The sequence below is a fragment of the Zootoca vivipara genome, chromosome 7 (genome assembly GCF_963506605.1).
Source record: "Zootoca vivipara chromosome 7, rZooViv1.1, whole genome shotgun sequence".
Classification (NCBI taxonomy): Eukaryota; Metazoa; Chordata; class Lepidosauria; order Squamata; family Lacertidae; genus Zootoca; species Zootoca vivipara.
This window is the reverse complement of record NC_083282.1, coordinates 95,385,261-95,402,609: the sequence shown is the minus strand read 5'-3', so window position 1 is coordinate 95,402,609 and position 17,349 is coordinate 95,385,261. Positions and strand designations below refer to the sequence as shown.

General features: G+C 51.2%; 1 protein-coding gene across 1 annotated transcript; it reads right to left on the bottom strand.

Annotated features, from left to right (window-relative positions):
• Positions 1-935: 935 nt before the first annotated feature.
• On the bottom strand, positions 936-16,962 carry MMP9 (matrix metallopeptidase 9). Its single transcript, XM_035123817.2, has 13 exons — positions 16,728-16,962; positions 14,725-14,963; positions 13,710-13,858; positions 13,454-13,585; positions 12,798-12,971; positions 11,152-11,325; positions 9,999-10,172; positions 9,634-9,789; positions 8,873-9,134; positions 5,985-6,124; positions 3,867-4,017; positions 2,861-2,964; positions 936-1,504 (listed from the first exon to the last, which is right to left on the bottom strand). Exons 1-13 carry the CDS (start codon positions 16,878-16,880, stop codon positions 1,395-1,397), a joined length of 2,118 nt encoding a protein of 705 aa, XP_034979708.1. The 5' UTR covers positions 16,881-16,962; the 3' UTR covers positions 936-1,394.
• Positions 16,963-17,349: the final 387 nt, after the last annotated feature.

Below are 17,349 nucleotides of genomic sequence, written 5' to 3'. Positions count from 1 at the left end.
CTGGATGAGATGAGACGATCAATTGAGACAGCCGCCTCCGACCCACGGAAGCATCTGCAGAGACTTATTGGATTAGAGACTTTAATAGGTATCATAAACTTGTTCTAAGTAATGGTTCTAATTTTAAGCTGGTTACACTTTCCTCCCATTAAATGATGGACTGGCTGCTACCGCTGTTGCTTATTGTATTTTAAATTATGTTTATTATATGTGAAAAAGCAATAAAATATATTCTGATAGGGTGGGGGCTGCTGGATCGGCCAAAGACTCCTTTAGTCCTGTTCTCATAGGGGCCAAGCAGATGCTCAGAAGGAAAAGAGGAGATTGAGAAGAGATAGGATCACCGTTTCCAGATATCTGAAGGGCTGCCACATGGAAGAGGGAACAAGATTGTTTTCTCCTCCATGACCCAAACTGACAGGTTCAAAGGAAAGAGAGTCCGACTAAATATCCGGAAGAACTTTCTGGCCTTAAGAGCTGTTCGACAGGGGAGCAGTCTCCCTGGGGAGGTGGTGGACTCTCCTTCCTTGGGGGTTTCTAAGCAGAGGTTGGATGGCCATCTGTCATGGATGCTTCAGTTGAGATTCCAGCATTGCAGGGGGTTGGAATTAAATGATCCTTGGGGTCCCTTCCAACTCTACCATTCTATGCTTCTATGATTTATTTACACACCCTGTCGGTTAGCAATAGGGAGTTCTTTGCTACCAGCCCACAGAACTGGAAGCTGAGGCAAGCAAGCAGGGCACTCGCCCTTATTCTGATAGGAAATGCTCTGCAGGGGGTTATAAATAAGGGGGGGAACCAGGAGATCTGCTGGCTAGCAGCATTTGCAGCACTGAGCTAGTGTTGCTTCCCAGATGTCCGGAGCCCCTTCCAGCCACACCCACCCACCCCAAATCCCACCCTTTGTACCACTTCATAAGCAGACAAGAGGCTCCAGGTAGAGTTCGAATTTATTATATGGAGTTTCATTTATTCGGAAAGTGCAAAATGTTGGAGGTCCCACAGGTGGCAGAGGTGGTGGGAGGGTTGAGGGCACCCTCCTTCTCTTCCCCAGGGGGGGGGTCTTTGCCACAAGTCCATGATCAAGCAACACACACACACACACACACGAGGCAGGGACCCTCTCTGTGCCAGCAGCCCGGCTGCCTGCACCCAGCGAGACTTTTGCAAGGCACCTGGCTCAGGCTGGCAGAAGGTCTGCGTGCCCCGGGAGCAGCACAGGGTGGCTGGAGAGTCCTCTTCATGCGGCAGTCGAGCAGGGCACCAGCATCTCCTGGGCACAGCCTCCCGGGTTGATCCGCGGGTCCAGGCTGGGGCGACAAAGCTGCTTGAGCGACTGCCCTAAAGTCCCACCGCAGCCACAGGAGGGTCCCAGCAGCCCTCTGGCAACCTTACTCTTCCGGGCATTTCAGCACCTCGTACTTCAGGTAGCCCACTCTGTCCACCTGGTAACGTGGGGTCATTCGCCAACAGAACGGTCCCCGGCAAAAGTGGTATTTTCCTGGAAGCGGGAAGGAAATTGGGGAGGATGGTTATCAAAGGCGTGCCAACGTCACCAGCAAAGGAGGCAATATGCCCAAAAGCTACCCAAGGAGGGGCAGCTGAACTCCTTGCCTACTGAGATCAGGCGGGCGCCTCCTCTATGATGTTTTTTCTGCACCTGCCCAGATGTTTAGAAAGTCAATGCGAGAGTTAATCTGTCTTTTAGACTATTGGTGTTGGTTTTTCTTCTTGACGATGTCATTGCTTTATCTTCATAAACCGCGTTGAGGTTTATTTTACAATCAAGCGGAGTTTAAATTTTATGAAATAAATGAATAAACGAGCAGGGAGTCGAGGGGAAGCTCTCAAACTGACTGGGGTAAAAGGTAAAGGTAAAGGTAAAGGACCTCTGGATGGTTAAGTCCAGTCAAAGGTGGCTATGGGGTTGAGGCGCTCATTTCATTTTCAGGCCGAGGGAGCTGGCGTTTGTCCACAGACAGCTTTCTGGGTCATGTGGCCAGCAGGACTAAACCACTTCTGGTGCAACGGGACAGTGTGACAGAAGCCAAAGCTCATGGAAATGCCATTTACCTTCCCACTGCAGTGGTACCTGTTTATCTACTTGCACTGGTGTGCTTTCGAACTGCTAGGTTGGCAGGAGCTGGGACAGAGCAACAGAGTCGTGGGGATTCGAACTGCCAACCTTTCAGTTGGTAAGCCCAAGAGGCTTAGTGGTTTAGACCACAGTGCCATCCGACTGGGGACAGAGCACTTGGAGGTAGAGCTCTACCCTTCGCCCTACTTCCCCTCCCCCCATGTTAATGGCACCCCCCACCCCAGAGCTGATATTTACCTTTCAGGGTTAAATATACAGATATTTGCCATGGGCACCCCTTTGCCTTCCACCACAGAACATTAACACCTGGTGGGGAGCATGAATTTAATCCCCCTCCCTCCCCCAGTGCCATGATTCCCATGGCTGCGTACAGAAATCCCAGCAAGGAGCCTCCAGCAGCTCGCCTTCTTTAGACCTAGAGCATAAAAGTTTGCTCTGAGCATTGATGGGAAGACAAAGGCTGGACCTTGGGCAGGGGCTCAGGTGAGTGGAGCAATTCCCACCCCCACCTAAAGAGGGAGCTCCTGCAAGGCCATTAAGGCCAGAGTCTACATACCGTAAGGTCAAGAGAGGCAGAGCATCTCAGCCTCTGAGCAGGGACACCAAGGCAAGCTCCGCAGAGCACAGTCTGGGAATTGGGGTGGTGGATTAGACTTGAATCCCCCTCCTGGCAGTGCCCTCCCCCACCCCAACCCCAACCCCCACCCCCCAGGTCAGATGCATTCTAAGCCCATGCCTGCCCCTCTTCACCCTCCTTACCTTTAAAGTGGAAGATATTCTCAGAGTCCAGTGGGACCCCAGGAAAGAGGCTGTCGGTGTAGTGAGGAGAGCCTTTATCCGCTCGCTCCGATTTCACATCCAGCCTGGAGGAGGAAAGCAAGACTCAGGATGGAAGGCTTTTCCCATGGTCCACCCCAGGCCTTCTTCTCCTCCCCCCCCAATGCCCTCTTCACAGGTCTGGTCAGTGCTGGGATGGGCACAGGGCCGTTTCAGTCCTGACAACACGGGGGCAGGAGGATGCCTGATGCCTCAAGGATGACCCATGTTGAGGCCAGAAATGTGCCTTCCCTATTTGTCACTGGCTTTGAAGATGATTGACTCAGTGGCAGGAAGATGGGTGCTTGTCGGGTGGAGCTGCTCATGCTATGGGGCAGGCAGTTTCCCCTTCTCCATGTTCTGGGCCTGGCAGAGAAGCAACCAGCTATTGTGCCCATCAAGTCAGAGCTGAGAAGGGGTGATTCCTCCCTGGCCAAGTCAAACTGCAGGACTGATGGTCCTGGAGAAGAACTGGCCTCTCTCTGATGATCAGGCGTCTGGAGACCTTATGAGGAGCAGTGGGGGGAGCAGTGGGGGGGGGAGTTAAGCCCCAGGGAGAGGACTCAGTCTGAGAGCTGATAGGACAGCCATCTTCAGATAGCCCAAGGGCTGTCGCATGGAAGAGGGACCAAGCTTGTTTTCTCTTGCTGCAGAGAATAAATGGATTCAAATGACAAGAAAGGAGATTCCCACTAAACATTAGGATGGACTTTCTGAGGTCAAGAGCTGTGATTCCTGCATTGCAGGGGACTGAACTAGATGACCTTTGGGGGACCTTCCCATTCTGTGTTCTCCACCAGCCCCTGTCGCTCTCTGATCCTGGCCCCCTGTGACCAGGATTACATCCCCAATGGGGGGAGAGGGGCCTGCAGGCAGAGGTCTGACCAGGTGCCCTCTTTCTGCTTTCTCTCCCCTGCCTTCTCCACTCCCCCAGGATCCTTGGTAGTACCTCCAGAAGTGCTCCCCACTGAAGAGGAGGAGTTTGCCTGGCTTCTCCTGCAGGGCCCCCACAATCTTTGGCACGTCACTCGGGATGCCCAGCTTCTCGATGTTCCGGGGTCCCAAGACTCTCGACTCCTGGTACACCCAGAAGTGCCGACCTGCAGAGGAGAAACAGCTTTTGCAACTTTCCGTGTTCACCCCTCGGCAGGTGTCACAGATGGCATGTTGGCTAGCAAGTCCCAGGCAGGGGACCGTATGAGGCCATATCCTCTGTGGCAGGAAGGAGAACAAGAGAGACACTTAATCTCTACTTCTTTCTGCCACTGCACACTCTTTTTCTGACCTGCGATGGGGGAAGACATTCCTGTGCTCTCCTCCAGAAAGCAATCTCCATTTTGAACTGGACTATGGGTGTTTGCAATGTTTAAGGATTCTTGCCAGCCTGATTTTCATCACTGTATCTGCTGGATCCTGGCAAGACCCTGATGTACGTAAACCTCACCTTTTTATTGTTTACTTATTTGTCTGAAAGTGATGTCTTTGTTAAGAGGGGAAAATAAAAAGGGAGAAGATAATCCGAATCTGCCCAAAGCATCCTTGGATATTATAAGTATTCTGGAAGATTATGCAATCTTGTCCTAATAGCTTTCAGAGGTAAGCTGCGCACAGGTGGTGATTTCAGCTCTGCTGAAATAGATCTTTGCATTCTCACACAAGGTGAGAAAGAGGAAGGATCATTCCTAGATCAAATATCCTCTTGCAGTCATCTAAATCCATCTAGTATGACCGTCAGACTCGTCCTGCTAGCAGGCATCTTGAGTCAGGTGAGAAGAGGACCAGCCACTCTGCCTCAAGAGCTTTCAAGGGGTCCCTTGTGGGCTTCAGCAAGTTCTCTGGGCAGCTTCTTGGGGGGAAGTGAGGGGAGCCACAGTGCTGCTGCTTCTCTCTGCCCAGGCAAATCGCCCACACATCACATTTTGAGCATGGAGCTATGCATAATAATAATAATAATAATAATAATAATAATAATAATAATAATAATAATAATGTGAGCTGAGAGGGTTAATAGCTCAGCAATCGTCCTGCCGCAGGGCCTCTGTGACGTGTCCATGTAAACAGGAAGTAGTACCTGTTGCTGTTGTATACTTTCTGTTATATGAGACTGTATGTTTGTTTTCTGTTCTGTTTGTGTCGCAGTTCCAGCCGAGGATGGAGTTGAACTCTCCTGGCTGTGAGCTGCCCTAAGCAATAAATCTCTTTGTTTTAATGAACAAGGGAGTGGACCTGAGTTATTTCACAGGCACGGAAAGGCATGGAGAGTCGGATAAAGTTTCCGCTGCTACGGACTGTTATCTGAACTCAGAAGGAAAAGTTTCTGGACGTTTTAGAAACAAGGCTGGACATTTGTGACGGAACGTACTGGGTGAGTATTTTTTGCAAGTGTCTGGAACACAGCTAAAGTTGTTCGTAGGCAGATAGATTCCTCTGCTATCCTTCTGTCTCACAAAGCTGTGTTATTGATAATTGCCAATTAGACAATTGGACAATCTAATGAATAATAATATATTTATTTATTTATACCCTGCCCACCTGGCTGGGTTTCACCAGCCACTCTGGGATGGCTCCCAATAGAATATTCAAAACACAATAAATACATCAAACATTAAAAGCTTTCCTAAACAGGGCCACCTTCAGATGTCTTCTGAAAGTCAGATAGTCTGATGGGAGGGTGTTCCACAGGGCAGGCACCACAACCGAGAAGGCCCTCTGCCTGGTTCCCTGTAACTTCACTTCTCACAGGGAGGGAACAGCCAGAAGGCCCTCGGAGCTGGACCTCAGTGTCCGGGCTGAACATTGGGGTGGAGACAGTCCTTGAGGTATACTGGGCGTTTGAAGCCGTTTAGGGCTTGAAAGGTCAGCACCAACACTTTGAATTGTGCTCGGAAACGTACTGGGAGCCAATGTGGGTCTTTCAGGACTGGTGTTTATGGCTAGTGTGGACTCATATACCACCCCACCCCACCCCCAAATCTTCTTTGCCCTTCATTTTTGACCCATTTCCACGCGCAGCCACGATGGTTCCCCAGAGCAGGTGTGGGGTGTGGAACTGGCGGAAGCCACTCACCAGAGAAGAAGTAGATTTTCTTTGTCTGTGCGTCCTGGATAGCAGCATCAATCACATCTGGGAGGGCCGGCCAGCTGTCCTGGATGCGGAATGGGCCCACAATGGCCCCTGTGCCGGACACTGGCTTCTTCCAGTATTGCCTGGGAAGGAGGGAAAGGTCTCTGTGAGCAGGGGCTGGAGCAGGCAGGGAGGGAAGGAAGGAGGGAGGCTCCATCCTGGCTCTCCAGCCTCCACCAGGTTTGGCCAGGTGTGGAGGAAGGCAGGTGGACTCCTGGGTTGGAGTTGGCAAGAGAGGAGAGCAACGGGGGCAGCCCTAGTCATAAGAGCCTAAGAAACCGGGAAACCCAAAAATTAATTAAAACCACGTATAGGAAAAAAGCGGAAGCATATCTATTAGGTATCCTAAATAGTGATATACCCCGAGATAAGGTAGACATATACTTATGTGCAACAACTGCGGCAAGGACGCTTATTGCAAAAACCTGGAAGGAACCAAGAATACCAACAAGAAGCGAATGGGTCGACAAACTTTGCGAATACCTAGAACTAGCAAAGCTAACAGATTTGATACACAATAAGTCCAGAGATAAGATCAGAAAACAGTGGGAGTGCCTCAATGATTATCTAAGGAATATGGGAGTGGGGAACAGAACTTGGCTGTGTTTAGAATAACTATACAGGATTGTTCATAAGAAATTTAGAGTGTTCACTTTTTTTCCCTTATAGTACTTGTGATAAGATGATAATGATTTAGGTTATGGGATCGGGATCAAGTACGAAGGTCAATGAGACTATGAGCGGTAATTAGAGGACGGTATAAGAAATATTGAAGGGTAAACTTCTGTGTATAGCGCGGCGGAAGTGTTAGAGGATGAAATGTATTTAGTTGAGATATGACTGTTGAATCAGTCTGAATCGCCTTTCTTTTCTTCTTTTTCTTTTTACTCTCTGTTCTTTTTTTCTCCCTCTCTTACGACTTTAGCTTCTTATTTCCTTTTTGTATTTTGTTGGCCTTTTTTTTCCTTTTTCTTTCTCTCTCTCTCTCTCTTTTTTTGTTCTTCTGTTTCTTTTTGTATTTTCCTTTCCTGAGATACTTTTTTAAACCTCTTCTATTATAACCAAAAAACATTTTAGGTTAGGCCTTAGCTGCTGTCTAGTTTGTCTATTACTCTTTTCTCTTCCTATCGAAGTTTCCTTATAATTGTCCTATTGGACTTTTAAATTCTGACAAGAAATTTGAATATAATATTAGCAATATAGCTTTATAGGTAGGAATGTAATGTGTAGGTAGGGCATGCTAGTGTAGGCAATTGATTTTCTGTTTATGTCTTGTATGACGAATGGCATGAATGTATGTGTATGTATCATTCTTTGTTTTATTCATGTGCAATAAAAATAAATTTAAAAAAAAGAGAGCCTAAGAACAGTGGAGGAGTCCTGCTGGGCCAGACCAAAGGGGGCCCATCTGGTCCAGCACCCAGTTCTTGCAGATGCCACAAGGAGGTTTTGAGCACAGGAGCAATTCTCCCTTCCTGTGGTTTCCAGCCACTGGGATTCAGAAGTATTGCTGCCTCCAACTGTGGGGGCAGGGCAGAGCCATCCTGACTAGCGGCCATTGATAGTCCTCTCCTCTTCCAGGAATTTGCCCAATTCTCTTTTAAAGCCATCCAAGTTGGCGGCCATCGCTGCCTCCTGTGGCAGGGAGTTCCGCAGTTTAACTATGAACTGCATGAAGAAGGACCTTCCCTGTCTCCGTCCTAAATCTTCCAATGTTCAGCTTCATTGGGGCACAAATGAAAACACTCATAAAACTCATTCTATATCATTTCCCAGAAAGCCTTTACCTCTTTATAAGTCAAATAGAAAATGTTGAAAAACACTTTTGTTAAAAAAAAAAAACAACCAGAAGCCTTTTTACTGGGTATTGTGGGTGAAGAGATACCAAGGGAAGATAAAAGGCTGTTTAAGTATGCAACAACTGCGGCAAGAATTCTTGTAGCCCAAAAATGGAAACAAGAAGAAGTACCAATGAAAGAAGAGGGGCAGATGAAGGTGATGGAAAAATCTGAAACTAGAATGATCAAGTATTCCAAAAGGACTGGAGCAAATTTACACAATACTGTATTTGAAAGATCATTGTAAGCAACTAACATCACTCCTTGGAAAAGACCCTGATGTTGGGAAAGATGGAGGGCACTAGGAGAAGGGGACGACAGAGGACGAGATGGTTGGACAGTGTTCTCGAAGCTACGAACATGAGTTTGACCAAACTGCGGGAGGCAGTGAAAGACAGGAGTGCCTGGCGTGCTCTGGTCCATGGGGTCACGAAGAGTCGGACACGGCTAAACGACTAAACAACAACATCACTAGCAGGGTTATCTGAAGACTTGTAAGGAGAATCCCCCCTTTATATTTATTTAAATTTTGAGGTATTTTGGAATGAGTGTAATTAGAATTGGAAAACGTACAAAAATTCAATGAGATGAAAGTTAATTTTGAAAGCCATGAGGCGGGAGGGAAGGAAGTGGACAGGCTCTAGAGAGCCAGGGCCGTAAAGTGGAGTGTTGTGATGTGAATGTATATTGTAAAATGGAAAATAAATAAAAATTATTTTAAAAAAGAAAACGCTCACAAAATGCCCACTTTTACCTGACAGCCCATCTCGCAATGAGTATGGCCCCTGAAGGGTCATCAGCCCCTCGCAATGCAGGAATCACAACTCATGAAGAGCAGAGCAGCCCTCTCTTCCTCCCTCCCTGGCTGAGTTTGGAAAGGTGCAGAGGGACACAAAGCCCGTGTGTGTGTCCCCCCCCCCCCGTGGGCTCACACAGCCCATTGCCCCATTCCAGCCCCTCCACTGCCCTCCTCCTCCTCCTCCTGCCACTCACCCGTCCTTGAAGAGGTGGAGCTCCTTCTTGATCTCGCTCACCCCGTCAAATTGAGCGACTTTGCAAGCTTCTCCGGAGCGGCCCCCGGGGGTGGTCTCCATGGGAGTGGTGGCCTCTGTGACTGTTGGGGTGGTCTCCGTGACATCCTCATCCGTGCTGGAGCCCTCATCATCGTATTCCTCGGTGGTTTGGTCAGGGTCCTCGGGGCTCTGAGTAGTAGTAGGGAGGGTGCCCGCCGTGGGTTGCACACCTGACCCTCTGCCTAGGAAGGAGTGGGAAGGGCAAAGCATTTTCAAGGGCATGGACCCATTGGAAAGACCAGATCATGCCAGGGGGATGTGCAGGGGAAGGTCAGGCCACAACAGGCACCCAGGCACCCCAGACAGATCTCCTCTATTTTATTGATTGCATGGTTTAGGATTGCCATATTTTGAAGAGCAAAAAAGAGGACACTATGACAGCCACTCAATGCAAGTGAATGCAATTTGTCTCCAATTTTACCCCTGAAAAAGAGGGCGTGTCCTGGAAAAAGAGGACACATGGCAACCCTACATTTGTTATCTACACCTTATAATCTGTTTTATTTATTTATCCACCATTCCTCCCAACCTCCAAGAAGAGGAGCTACTAAGGGGGAGCTGTGGGGCACAGGAAGGCTTTCCCTCTTGACATTCTGGGCCCCCTCCTGCCCACAGTGCCGTGGCACTGGCAGGGGGCTGAGCAGGGGACCCCAGCTAAAGGCGCCCCAGCACCCCACTCACCATAGAGGGACTGGATCCCAGCCACGTCATCGGAGTGCAGCTGGAAATCAGCCAGGTAGCTGTACATGGGATACATCAGGGCCTCCCGCACGTCGGAATGCTCCAGGCCCAGCGAATGCCCAAACTCGTGTGCAGCGACCAGGAAGATGCTGTACCCTGGAAGGCAGGAAGGAGATGCTGGGTGGGGGCTCTGCCTCTCCCTCCTCACTTCTCTGCCCCCCCCCAATTTGGCCCAGCATCAGAACCACCCGCACCCTCACACAGGCATCTGGCTGAACCACCTGAGAACCAGGTGCTGGACCCAAAGGGCCATTAGCCTCCTCCTCTCTCCAGGCTGGCTCATGCGCCAGAGGCTCCGGGGGTACCTTTGTCGGGGCAGAGGCCCCACTTCCTGTCGGTGTCGTAGTTGCCGGTGGTGGCGCACCAGAGTCGCCCGTCCTCACGCCCCTCGGAGGTGCAGCTGCTGTAGGTCTTGCCCAGGAAGACGAAGGGGAAGGCGCAGGGCTCGCCCTGGGAGTTCCCGCCAATCACGGCTGTGTCTGCAGGGAGACGGCCGGTGAGCGTTCTGACATGGTTGCCTTCCTTCCCTGTGGCAGGAAGGGACCCATAGGCAGCCCCACAGCTCAGCCCTGAGGGCAGCTGGCCCCGGGTTCAAGCCATTTTGCCAGACCCGCACCCAGAGTGGCTGGGGAACCCCAGCCAGATGGGCTGGGTATAAATAATAGAATTATTATTATTATTATTATTATTATTATTATTATTAAAGTTCAGTGTGACCCACATGGCCTGCTGGGATATGGGCCCAGCAGCTCCAGGACCCATCAGGGCCAAGGTTGTGATTTCTGCCTTCGGCGAGATGACCCGTGGGGACCCTGTCCAATTATATGAGCCTGAGGCTCTTTAGCTGCGATTGCCGCAAAAACATTCCTTTTCATCCAGGCCCTTGGCTAATTAAACAACCTACGTCCTTTTAAACTGGTGTGTGTGTGTGTGTGTGTGTGTGTGTGTGTGTGTGTTCTTGTTTCTGTTTGTTACAATGTTAGGCATTTTCCTCTTTTTGTATTGTAAACGCCCTTGTGATATTCAGATGAAGGGCAGTATAGAAATTTAATAAATGATAATGAATAAATAAATAAATAACACCATTTAGCTGCGGTTACAGGTAGGTAGCCGTGTTGGTCAGAGTCGAAGCAAAATAAAAAAATTCCTTCAGTAGCACCTTAAAGACCAACTAAGTTTATATTTTGGTATGAGCTTTCGTGTGCATGCACACTTCTTCAGATACCATTTAGCTGCGGTTTCTGCCTTGCAGGGGGCTGGACTAGATGAGCCCAGGGTGCCTCTTTCAACACTTCTGGGATTCTCTGGCTCAGCTCTGCAAGGAAGAGTGCCTCTGAGTGCATCCAGAGTGCCTTTCCCTAACCAGTGAGCCCCCCTGCCCTTAGGGACTAGTGACGGGTATATACAGACAGACCCAGCCCGTGGCACCCTTCTTAAAATGAAACTGCGTGCCTGTACCTCTGTTGGGGCAGAATCCGTACTTCTTGTCGCGGTCGAAGCTCTCTGTGGTGGCGCACCAGCGGTACCCATCGCTGCGCCCCTCGGTGGTGCAGCTGTCGTAGGACTTGCCCAGGAAGGTGAAGGGGAAGACGCACTTCTCCCCGTCTGCGTTGCCTCCGTAGGTGAAGAGCACTAGGCAGAGGCACGGAGAAAGGAGCGTCTTGAGCCGGCCAGGCTGGAGGAGGAGGGGCAGGCTTACATTTGGGGGCCCTGAAAGCTTGAACTGTTACCGGGGGGGGGGGCCTTTTGCAAGCAGCAACGAGGTCTGCAGAGCATGAATTCTCACAGTTAGAAAACGGAAAGGAGATGTAACCCCCAACCAAACTGGAGCGGCAATCGAAACCGTAGAGTCTGCAGATTAGCAAGGATTAGAAAAATTAAGGGATCGGACTGGACAAACATTTATGAGGGAATGGGACATGTACAGAAAGTATCTCAGGGAGCGCTGCAAAAATCTGAACTTGTTGGCAGGCCAGGAGTGACTTCTGTGGGAAAGTAGGGAATTGTAGACGCGTAAGAGAACTAAGATGTATTGCCATTGATAAAGGTAAGCATGACAAACTGAAAATACTAAGGACCCATGATGGGGTGATGGGAAGTCGCCATAGAAGATACCGGTATGTATAAAAAAAACAACTGTTGACTCTTTTCTTTTTGGAATCAATAAAGCATTAAAGCATAAATGGTCCATGGGGTCACGAAGAGTCGGACACGACTAAACGACTAAACAACAACAACACACACACACACACACACACACAGAGAGAGAGAGAGAGAGAGAGAGAGAGAGAGAGAGAGAGAGAGAGCCACCGTCATCTTCTTCAATGGGGTTGTTTACAACAACCTTTACAGCCTCTGAGCTACTGACTCTCAAGCATTGGGATTGTTGAAATATATGCCACACAAAAGATTGATCAAATTGATCTGAGCGAGTCAAATTGGGTCTACTATACCCACAGCATCTTAAAAAGCAGAAACATCACCTTGCCGACAAAGGTCCGTATAGTTAAAGCTATGTTTTTCCCAGTAGTGATGTATGGAAGTGAGAGCTGGACCATCAAGAAGGCTGATCGCCGAAGAATTGATGCTTTTGAATTATGGTGCTGGAGGAGACTCTTGAGATCAAACCTATCCATTCTAAAGGAAATCAGCCCTGAGTGCTCACTGGAAGGACAGATCCTGAAGCTGAGGCTCCAATACTTTGGCCACCTCATGAGAAGAGAAGACTCCCTGGAAAAGACCCTGATGTTGGGAAAGATGGAGGGCACTAGGAGAAGGGGACGACAGAGGACGAGATGGTTGGACAGTGTTCTCAAAGCTACGAACATGAGTTTGACCAAACTGCGGGAGGCAGTGCAAGACAGGAGTGCCTGGCGTGCTCTGGTCCATGGGGTCACGAAGAGTCGGACATGACTAAATGACTAAACCACAACAACAACATACCCACAATTTTTCAAGCAACGTGGAGTAAAGCCACTCCTGGGGCCCCTCTGGGATTAGGGGCCCTGAAGCTTCATTTGCTTCCTAGTAGATCCGCCCTTGGGGGGCCTCCAGCCCCTCTCACTCCTCCCCCCCCGGCCCCCCTTCCTTCCCTGGCCACTCACATTCACTGGGGCAGAATCCATACTTCTTGTCCTGCTCGAAGCTGGCGGTGGTGGAGCACCAGGGCAAGTTGTCCTCCCGCCCCTCGGTGGTGCAAGTAGAGTAGGACTTGCCCTCAAAGGTGAAGGGGAAGTGGCAGGTGGCTCCGTCGGCATTCCCAAAGCGGGTCTTCACCACTGCTCAGGAGAGGGAGAGAGGGCAGAAGCGGGTCAGGAGAGGGCAAGTCACCATGAGATCATAGAACAGCATATACAGCACAAATCCCCCACTGCATTCATATACTGTACAGTAACTATATTGGTTATTATCTTGTACAGGATAGAAATTCACGACTTTGTATTATGCATATATATTATGCAATCTCAGAGTTGTGGGTTCGAGTCCCACGTTAGGCAAAAGATTCCTGCATTGCAGGGGGTTGGAGCAGAGGACCCTCGTGGCACCTTCCCTTCCCACTCAGTTCTGTGATTCAACGATGAGATGAATAGCCCCGAGGGGACAGCCGCAAGGGCGTTTAAGCAGGCATCCGGTGGCCATTGGTCAGGGATCCTTTGACCGGGACTCCTGCACTGCAGGGGGTTGGTCTAGATGACCCCGGGGTCCCCTTCCAACCCAACAATTCTATGTGGGGAAGAGGGGAAAGCAGCGGCCCACTCACCAACGCCCGTGCCCAGGGTCCAGAACTCGTCGTCGTCAAAGTGGGCATCCCCACTGTAGCGGTCCTTGCCAGGTGGGAAGGCGTGTGCCAGGAGGCCGTCCTTGCCGTCGAAGGGATAGCCGTCTCCGTGCTCTGCGGGGGGAGACAGGCAAATCCGTGAAGGACAAGCAAGGGGTCTGAGAGGTGCCCTGCCCTGGGGAGGAGGAGGCAGTTTCCGGGGGGGGGGGTTCCTACGACCCCCGCAGGCAACGCTCACCTTCCGTCCCAAACATAATGAGGATGTCGGCGTCCCCGCTCTCCCGGCGCGTGAAGGTGAGGGGGGTCACATCGCTCCACACTTTGAAGGCCCTCGCAAAGGCGTCTTCGATGATGGAGGCGTCCACGTCGGGCGAGTAGTTCTGCACCCTGGGGAAGGCAGGCAGAGCAAAGTCAGGACCCACGGCCGCCCACGGCATTGCAGGCAGCGGCCCCCCAAGTCCCCCCCTTCCATAAACTCCTCCCCAGCGCCCGCTACCCTATTTTCAGAATAGCGGTTTGCATGACTCACGAAGGTGTGCGCGTTTGTCGTTTTACTATGTTGTGTATCTTGTGTTTTTATACTGTCAACCGCCCTCTTCGGAGGAAGGGCGGTTTATAAATTTAATCGATAAACAAATAACGCAATCAGATTCAAAACGGTAGCATTTAACTGCGCATTGGTTCAAAATGTTCAAAACATTTGTTCGAAACCAGTTAAAACTTTTGAGCTCCACTGCTGATGAACTTCATCCAGCCATACCAGCATAGTTGTCAAGTTCTCCCTTTTTTTAAGGGAAATTCCCTTTTGCTGAATAGGCTTCCTCGCGAGAAAAGGGAAAACTTGACAACTATGGATACCAGTTTCCAAGGGTACCAAGTGGAATAAAATATTGGTTGGGGGGAGATAAGCCCGGCCGCACATCACTCACAAGACGCGGCGGATGCAGACCCTAGGAATGGCAAATATTTTAGGGGGAGTTGGCTCCTAGGGTGGCACCGCCCACTTTGGGAACCAGGGAACGAGGGCAACCCCCGTCCCTTTCTTGCACAGGCTGAGCTCTTCCAGAGACGAGGCAAACGCGGAGTTCCGGCTCAGATCTGCGCAGAGGCGCAGCTGCCCTCGCCAAGGACCAGCCTGCTGCTGCTGCCCGCCAGTCCCTGGAAGAGGGACCCGACTTGCCTCTGCTATGCTTCTGTGCTGAGATTGAGAAAACAACCCTGGGGGGGGGGGAGTGGTCCCCTCCGGGACTCACCGGTAGGTGATGTCATTGTGGTCCCACTTGAGGTTTCCCTCGAAAGTCTGGAAGGTGCCCAGATCCGGCACCCCGCAGCGAGGAGCCCGGATAGCGTCCATGGTGGGGGCGTCCAGCCGCCCTGTCTCCGGCAGGCCCAGGCGCTTCTGCATCTTCTTGAGGGCAGAGTCCAGGGTGACCTGGCCGCCGCTGGACCCCGAGTTGGGGCCTTGCAAGTACCCGAAGCGTTGGAGGTAGAGCTGGGGGAGGAGGAAGGAAAGAGCTGTGAGCTGAGATTGTCTCGGAGGAGAGAGAGAGAGAGAAAGAGAGAAAGAGAGAAAGAGAGAGAGAGAAGACACACGCGCAAAAGCAGTCCAGAGACTGGGGCCACTTCTTAGAATCACAGAATCATAGGCTTGTAGGCTTGGGAGGGACCTCCAGGGCTCATCTAGTCCAACCCCCTGCAATGCTACTCTGTATCCGTTGATATTGAACTCATCCACTTCTAGCAGAACGTGTGGATCTCTTTCCCACTGGAGATGCTCCATGAGCAGAGCATTGCTAGAAAAATGCTCCATGCTCCCCGCCCCCGTAGTGTGGGAAGAGGCTGCTGCTGCTGCTGCTGCTGCTGAGCGTGTGAATGGGTCACTCAAGGAACAGCCTTGCGACCAGCGTCAAGATTTGTCTTAGTTAATGGCGATTTATTTAAAACTGCTCTCTCCCCAGACACACACATGCATATCTTGTAAGGATAGCCCTTTGGGCATCTTGAGGATGATTCAAAGTGGGCTGTGTCCCAGGAAAAGTTTCTTCTGCCACCCCATAGCTATTTGCCATTTGCCTCCCAGGCACCCTTCGTTGTTTCCACTGCTGCAAGCCGCTTGGCACAGCAGCTGCTCCCCTGGGATCAGTCGCCTCCCTGCAGGGGTGCATTTGTGTGTGAAGAAGACCCTTCCAGTAAGAAGGAGCTGCCCTTGCTGGGAGCAGTGGGGAGGGTGCTCAAGGATCCTCTCCCTCACCTAGGTTGCTCCTTTCCCTTCCTCTCCCACAACAAACACTCTGTGAGGTGAGTGAGGCTGAGAGACTTCAGAGAAGTGTGACTAGCCCAAGCTCCACCCAGCAGCTGCATGTGGAGGAGCGGGAACCCGAACCCGGTTCACCAGATTACGAGTCTGCCTCTCTTAACCACTACACCACGCTGGCTCTCTACACCACCACCACACTGGAAGAGAGCCCGAGGGTCATCTAGCCCAACCCCCTGCATTGCAGCAGTCACAGCTACCTTCACATTTACTTTGAAGCTAGCTGTCCTCTGGAACCCCTAAAAACTCCAGTTGGTGAGCCACTGGCAGGTGACTCAGAGAAACCCCATTACTGATAAAGAAAGAGGAACTGGGTGCAGCTGCCCAGATGCATGAAAGGCAAGTTTGCTTAAAACTACCAGGGACACACACACACACACACACGGATCCAGTCTTCCCTCCTCTCCTTTCCCCAGCATATTCCCCCATGATGCCCCCTGTGTTCAGCCAAACTGGTCCTGAGCCACATTTCTCTGCACCCCACCAGCTCCATGGTCTCACCAAGACTACTCCGTCAATCTCTTGGCCAGGGGGTGGGCAGGAATGCCTCATAAGGATCACAAAATTGCAGAGTTGAAAGGGGTCCCAAGGGTCATCTGTTCCAACCCGCTGCAATGCAGGAATCTTATGCCCAACGTGGGGCTCGAACCCACAACCCTGAGATTGCCAGTGCCAACTAAACTCTCCCCCTCACTCAGTTGGATCAGACCATCTAGTCCAGCATCCCTTGGCCAACCAGATGCCTGTCGGAAACCTGCAAGCAGGATCGGAGCACAAGAGCAGAATTCTCCCCTCCTGCAGTTTCCAGCAACTCTTGCCAGGGAGGTGGAGCAGAGCCTAAGGGAAGGCAGCCCTGTCTGGGTTCCTAATTGCCCCAAGCCAGAGCTGAGGTCCCGAGACTCATGCTAGGCGACCCCACTCCCAGGAAGCTCGAGAACTTACAGATGCCAGCTCCCGGTCCGAAGCGTTCTTGACCACATCCCCAGGGAAGGAGATGACCAGGGGGCCCTTGTTCTGGAGCGGAGCAGCCCGGCAGCTGCAATGCAGGGAGATCATCATCAGCCCAAAGAGGGAGGGAGCCAGGAAGGACCCCATGGCGAGTCAGCTGGGCGAGGATCTCTCTCTTTCTCTCTCTCTGCCTGTCTGCCCCTGTTCTCTGGCTCTGGCGACTGCTGCAGCAGAGAGCCCTGCCTGGGCCATTTATATTCTGTAATATGGCAGGTGGGGGGGGGAGGCGGAGAGAGGAAGGGGGTGACTCACCTTCTGCCCCAAGAGTCACTCACTCTGTTTTGGGCAGAGGAGGAAATGCAAAGCCAGGTCCTTGGTGGCCGGGGGGGGGGGGGGGGGGAGGGGGAGGGAGGGTTGCCACTTCCTGGGGTGTCTCAACAGTTTGTTTACTAAGCCCACAGGAAATGTGAAATCCATTGAGGAAAAGCAATGTGGTTTCTGGGGTGGGCGAGGAAATGTCTGGAAGGTGCCCGTCATTTGGGAGGGTGGGGGGCATGTGCCCTCCCTCACCCTGCTCAAGAGTCCCTGAACCCCTTTGCCTCCAGTGGATCCTGCC

Bases quoted from the DNA above. Each gene is read 5' to 3' on its own strand.
- MMP9 (XM_035123817.2), bottom strand. From the start codon at position 16,880: ATGGGGTCCTTCCTGGCTCCCTCCCTCTTTGGGCTGATGATGATCTCC. The intron at 2,965-3,866 runs GTACTACCAAGG...TTCCTCCTCCAG, and splicing joins AGTGGGGAGCACTTCTGGAG to GCTGGATGTGAAATCGGAGC. The intron at 1,505-2,860 runs GTAAGGAGGGTG...TCCCGCTTCCAG, and splicing joins GAATATCTTCCACTTTAAAG to GAAAATACCACTTTTGCCGG.